This window comes from Cygnus olor, chromosome 3 (assembly GCF_009769625.2).
Source record: "Cygnus olor isolate bCygOlo1 chromosome 3, bCygOlo1.pri.v2, whole genome shotgun sequence".
Taxonomy (NCBI): domain Eukaryota; kingdom Metazoa; phylum Chordata; class Aves; order Anseriformes; family Anatidae; genus Cygnus; species Cygnus olor.
The window spans coordinates 86,723,991-86,729,990 of NC_049171.1; the positions used below are offsets into that span (position 1 = coordinate 86,723,991).

General features: G+C 33.7%; 1 protein-coding gene across 1 annotated transcript in view; it reads left to right on the plus strand.

Annotated features, from left to right (window-relative positions):
* FEZ2 (fasciculation and elongation protein zeta 2) overlaps positions 1–5,267 on the plus strand; it is a 29,499-nt gene extending 24,232 nt beyond the window's left edge. Inside the window, 1 exon segment of the mRNA XM_040552439.1 lies at positions 4,208–5,267. Within this exon segment, the coding sequence (XP_040408373.1) occupies positions 4,208–4,224 (17 nt within the window). The 3' untranslated portion in view covers positions 4,225–5,267.
* Positions 5,268–6,000: the final 733 nt, after the last annotated feature.

The window sequence follows — 6,000 nt, forward strand, 5'->3', positions numbered from 1 at the left end:
AGGGTCCATTTTTTTTCACTGGAATGATCAAAAATGTATTGGGCAAGGTGAAAATGATTATAAGGATTTAGGGGTTTAAATTTGTTTTCCAAAAGAAATTGGAGGATAACAAGTTCTGGACACAGTAATCGTCTGTATGGTGTAGTGATAATTATATCCATTTTGCATTTGTTTACTCTGTGAGACAGCTATTGTCTAACACTGAATGGATTTAATCTCTTTTTATTAAGCTTTAATCAGGAAATGAATTTTTGAAACTTGTGAGTTATAACACCAAAGATGTGTAGTTAAAATCTGTTAATTTTTTTTATTTGAGGATTATTTTTCCCAATCTTCCAACAAAAAGCAGGCAGTAAATTATATGTGACAATAGGAATTGTGTAGCTATGGGAAATTTGGAGTGGAATTTGTCTGCATAGTTATGAGCTTTCCAACTCTATATTACATTTCACACAGCAAATAAATATTTTAAAGACCCTTAATGATTTTCTTAAAACGTCACTCTTTATTTATTTTGTTTCTTAAAAAAAAATAGAACATGCTAGTCTTACGTGGGTGTTATATCTGTCTGCAGAATTAGTAATAAACACCCAGATGTTGTCAGTTACCACTGAAAAGTTACTTTGATTGTTTAGAATCAAGAGCTGAAGAACAAGTATCAGTGAAAAAGGGATTCTAACAATTTCCGTAGTATTGTTGGCATAATATAATGGGACTAATAAAAGAAGAATGCTGTGAACCTGGAAGGTGAATGGAATCATAAGATCGAGCTGTAAGTGTTAATTTTACAAGGAATCTTCGTGCTGCTGTTCTGATATAAATTTGCTTCAATTTCTTTTTGTTTCTCTTTTCAGGATTTCTTAGTGTTTTATAAAAGTGTTATCTTGAATATTTTGAACTAAATGTAAAAATAATTATAAAGTTTGTGAAAGACTAAATTTGCATCATGTAGGAGGACACACCAACCCCACCATATGTGTCATCTAATACTTTATATCTTCATTTAATGATGATTGAGTAACTTTGTTTTGGCAAGGCATTTTGGTCAAGAGCTGGGGCACGGGGCTGCAACTCGAAAGAGAGGTCTGCAACTAGATCTGCTCTTGACCTCCTGTGTTACCGTGGATTTTTTTCTTTTTCATGACTTGCAATACGCAAAAGTGTCAGCTAATGCATCTGAAACACTGGAAGGAGAAATCCTCAGAACATTGGCTGTGCAAATGAGGTATAACAAAGAAATGAAAAAAGCCAATGCAACTCAGAGCTCTTTATGCTGGGACATTACCCTTTTTATGTTAGGAAGGAAGAAAACTTCATATGCATTCCTGAACAGGTTTACTAGTTTTCAAATGATCTCAGGTGTCTGCTTTTTTATTTTTTTATTTTTAAGCATCTTTTCCCAATTTCTGCTGCCCCCTTGTGTCCCCCAAAATGTTAAAAATAAATATTATATAATGTATTCCACTTAATTTTTCCGTATATGTAAGTCCCTTTTTCCAGCGATCAATTAGCTCTCCCCTGGATCCATTCCATACAGAGTACCACTTCAGGGGTACGTTTCCAAAAGCTGGCCAATGTACACATTCAGTGTAGAATATTGTACGCTGCAGTAACTTCTCTTGTTCATGTTACTCCTGGTACAAACAAAATTCTTTGCGGGTTGTTTTGGTTAGCTTATTTGGTGGGGGGGGTGGGAGGGGAATTTTCCTTTTCAGTGAACATTTTTGTTCTGATTTAGCAACAAAAAGTAAGGGTAAGGGACTTAGTGATTTGCTTTGCAAGTATGTAGTAGTTCTCCCAACAGCATGTGATTCATACTACATTTTACAGATTTAGAATGGAATATTTAATGTGGAATTGATCAGCAATTGTAACTGTCCTTGCATTTTTCTGTATAGATTCCTTTAATATTAATATTGTTAGTATATTTTACCACTAGGAATTGAGAAGTAGAAACGAGATGAAAGAAGGTGGGGGTGCATTTGCTGACAATGAAGTCAAACCAGCACTGTTCCAATTCTTGATCTTAGAAAGCACACTTTCAGATTGAAGCTGGCCGCTTAGATAGCTGACTGCATTAAATGCTGATTATCCTTGTCTTTTGACTGATCTTTTTTGATAGTTTAGCAAATGCAATATGCTTTGAAAACATTGCATGTGTTTCTATTAAAAGGCCTATGCAGCAAACTTACTTGTGTACAAATTAACTGTAGAACGGGAGCACAGATGGAGATATTCTTGTCATATCTTATAGTTGCATTGTTTTTTTAGGAGTCGCAACAGAATATGTGCTAAATCCTTAGATGAAAGCATGTTTTTATTGACTATATCCTTGATTTTCTCTTTTTCCAGAAGCTTTTGGTCTTTCTTCTTGCCTGTATAGTGTAATCCCTTTGTTTTGTTAAGATTTATCTGTCAAGAACAATAATGCAACAAATAGTAGCATTATTGCCACTATTATTATACTCCTTGGAGTACCAAGTTTGGGGTTGTTTTCTGAAGAAAATGCCTCAGTGCAGTTCTGTTGTCTGTCTCTTTGGGCTCATGATAATATTTGCCAATTTCATGCTCATGTGACAAAGAGGAGGGTTGCAGGAATGAAAAAAAAATGCATTTCACAAATATTCTTTATGGAATTGCATATATGTAGAAGACAGAAATCGCTGTTTCTGTTGGGCTAAAGCTACTGGCATTTCAAATCCATCCATCTGGCCACTTAGCTTTTAAGTATTTGCTACCAGTAGGTTATACTTACAGTAGCTCCTATCAATCTGGGGGCATGATGAGAAGAACAAACATATGGGGATAACCTGCTGGGGTTCAGAACAGATTTAAATAGAAGCTGAAGAAGGCATAGTGGGAATGAGAATTAACTAATTTTATGTTTATGGAGGTAAGAGGGATATCTGAGGAATCTGCAGAAGTCAGGTACCTAAATTGAACTAAAGAAGCAAATCAATACATTTCATGTACATAATCAAAATTTTAGGGATAAGCTGTCTGGTATCACATCTAGATACGTTATTTCAGATTAGTTTTTACTTTGTTTTTACAAAATTTGCAGCTTTAACTTTATTCAGTGGGATAATTTGGGATAGATTTGTACCAGTACAGTACACAAACTGTGAAAAAATCACTCACTGTATCCCTGCAAGGGTGTTTTTTTTTCCCCGCTATTCAAGTGGAAATGTGAAGTGTAAATAACTAACATTCTTAAAGCATAATTAGTGTGTGTGTATATATATATATGTATGCATGTACTGATAGCTAAAATAAATGCTTTTGAAATCAGATGTATCTTGACAGTAAACTGCTTTAAGACAGATCTATTACTAAGCTCTGTGTTCTTGTCCAATTGTCCTTAATTGCAATGTAAAAATATAGCATACTATTTTTAGCACTATATGTCGTCAGTGAATAACATAGATGAAATGTGTAGTGTTATTTTCTGTTAGGCTTTTTTTCTGAATGTAGATGTCTTGAAAGTAGAATCATTCTTCATCTTGCAGCTTGTTTTCCTATTACTTGTCTGATCTTTTAGGCTCCTAGTAATGGCAAAACAAACAAGCAAACAAACAAAAAGGTTTATTGTTTTAAATTAATAAAGCAAGAACTTAACCCTTGTTCTATTCGTAAAGTATTCCAGTATGTCATATAACAGGAATATTTATTTTCTTGTCTTTGAAGTTTCTGTTTGTTACACCTGACTTCTTTATTTGCTTTTGTATTGTGCTAGCATTGGTTTGAAAGCTGGATTGCTCTGAGGTTTGTCATGTATGTGAAACAGGAATGAGAAGCACATGAAGGACATGTCTTCCCACTGTGTGTGATTCAAGTACATGCACCAGATTTAGAAACTAGAATTAGAATCCCAAATTGTCAGTGCATATTAAAACATAACTGCATGTGTCACCTTGTATTTAATGTTCCGTTCTCTAATAGGACGCCACAAAAAGCACTGTTTAAGACATGACCTTTAGTTAACTCATTTCTGGGTAATATTAGTTAAAAATAGTGGGTTGTGTCATTTAATTCCCTTCTGAGAAGAAGATGGTATCTTAATTGTGAATTTTAACTAATTTCTAGATTTTATTGTGTTACTGATAGGGTAGGATTCAACACTTCATTGTTTTTAGTATACGCAATACACTTTTTTACAGAATAACTTCACTGATGTTTATCCAAATGTATTTGTGGTCTTTTGCAGTTCTGTGTCCTACATGAAGAGGGCTGCCTTTCAGAATTAACTGTGCTCCTTCCTGTGATGAGAAGCTTTCCATGGATATAACTCATAGTTGTTTTTTTGTTTGTTTGTTTTTTTTCCATTTGGTACTATACCTAAACCAGTAGGCATTTACCTCCTCTGTGTGTGTGGATTTTCTGATCCTGCAGTACGTCCTCTGGGCATGACAACTCATCCATTTTAACTTCTTAATAGTGCAATGAACTGGAGCAGGGAACAAACACTGTACAGTTTTACTCACATTGTTCTGGCTTTTTAAAGTCTATTTTTACATTGTATAGCATGTAGTAAATCCTCCTGCACATTTTGTTGTTGGAAGGAAAAGAAAACTTTGAATAATGTAAATAAAATATAAGACTAGTTTTAAGGAATTCATATTTAAAAACATCCTTAGTTCCTATAGCAAAAATGATTGTAGTCCAAACCTGAAAAAAAGATTTAGATGAGTTCTTCAGGAAGCACTCCAGAACAGTGTTGGTGGAAGTTCATTTTTGACACTTCTTTTTAAACAGTAACTTAGATTGAAGTATGCACCATTATTGCTCACATACTGAACTTATGAACCGCATTCTTTAATGATTTGGCATAAGTAATTGTATCAAGTATCATTGTTACCTAACAAACATCAGAGTAATGTAATATGTCATATTTAATTGTTTTTATTTTATTAACGTTCATGTGGCTCAGATATTCTCCCATATTGCTGCTATTATTTTACTGTTTTTAATAGGTGTTTGATCTTAATGAATATGCTTCAATATATAAACATTTTGAAAGGCTGTATATTTTTAAAAATACATGTACAGTTTGGAAAAAAAAAAAAAAAAAAAAAACCTTGCACCTGGATTCCAAGTTAGTATTATCTTGAGACCTTGGTCATTGTGTATCTTCAAACTTTACTACAAATCTCTCATGTATGCACTGTCTCCTCTATGATGATGTATCTGCGTTCAAACAGATGAGAATGTATTTTGCAAATCCTGTAAAAGATATACCCCAGAATCTCAATATTAAATATTTGTCACAAATCCATTTTGCCAGTCTTAAAGATTAGACTGAAATATAAGGACTACTACTGAAAACAAAGGACCTATTTTCTAGTCTGAATTCCTATTAATTCTATACGAGATTTTAGTACTTTCTATGTGAAAACACTGGCAGTTAAGATTATAAAGAGAGAAATGTCTTTTCTTCAAACAGTTGTTTAAAATCATCATTTTTCTTTCTTTAAGCTGATTCATTTTAGTCAGTAAAACAGTCAGTTTGAAAATAGTTTCATAATGCTTTGCTTTTTTTTCTAAAGACCTCGGCATTTTTCTTTTGTCCCTCTTTCTGTTGCCAAAATTATCAGAGCTTAAAATTTTCATCCTCCCTCCCTCTCCTCTCCCCTCTCCTGATGGCCATCTTGCCAGCCTGATCAGCAGTAATGGGTCTTCTGCATAAGTGTGTCATACATGAGGAATATTTTATCATTGCTTCATTCTGTTTCATTAGTGGTTTCTGTAGCAAGAAAGAAGCCATTTATTTCTGTAGCTCATTGTGTTAGAAGCTCATTATGGCATGTTTTTATATAGAAATGCTTGCTTTTTACTATCAATACCTGAAAACTGACTTAAGGGAGACGACCCTATTTTTTTCATCTTTTTTTAAAATGGCGTATATGTTGTGAAACACATTTTGTCTCCAAATGAGATATCGTCAGAGTTTTTTTTTAATATGCTTCTGGGGCCTGAAGCATCTTTAAATGGAATGAGGGG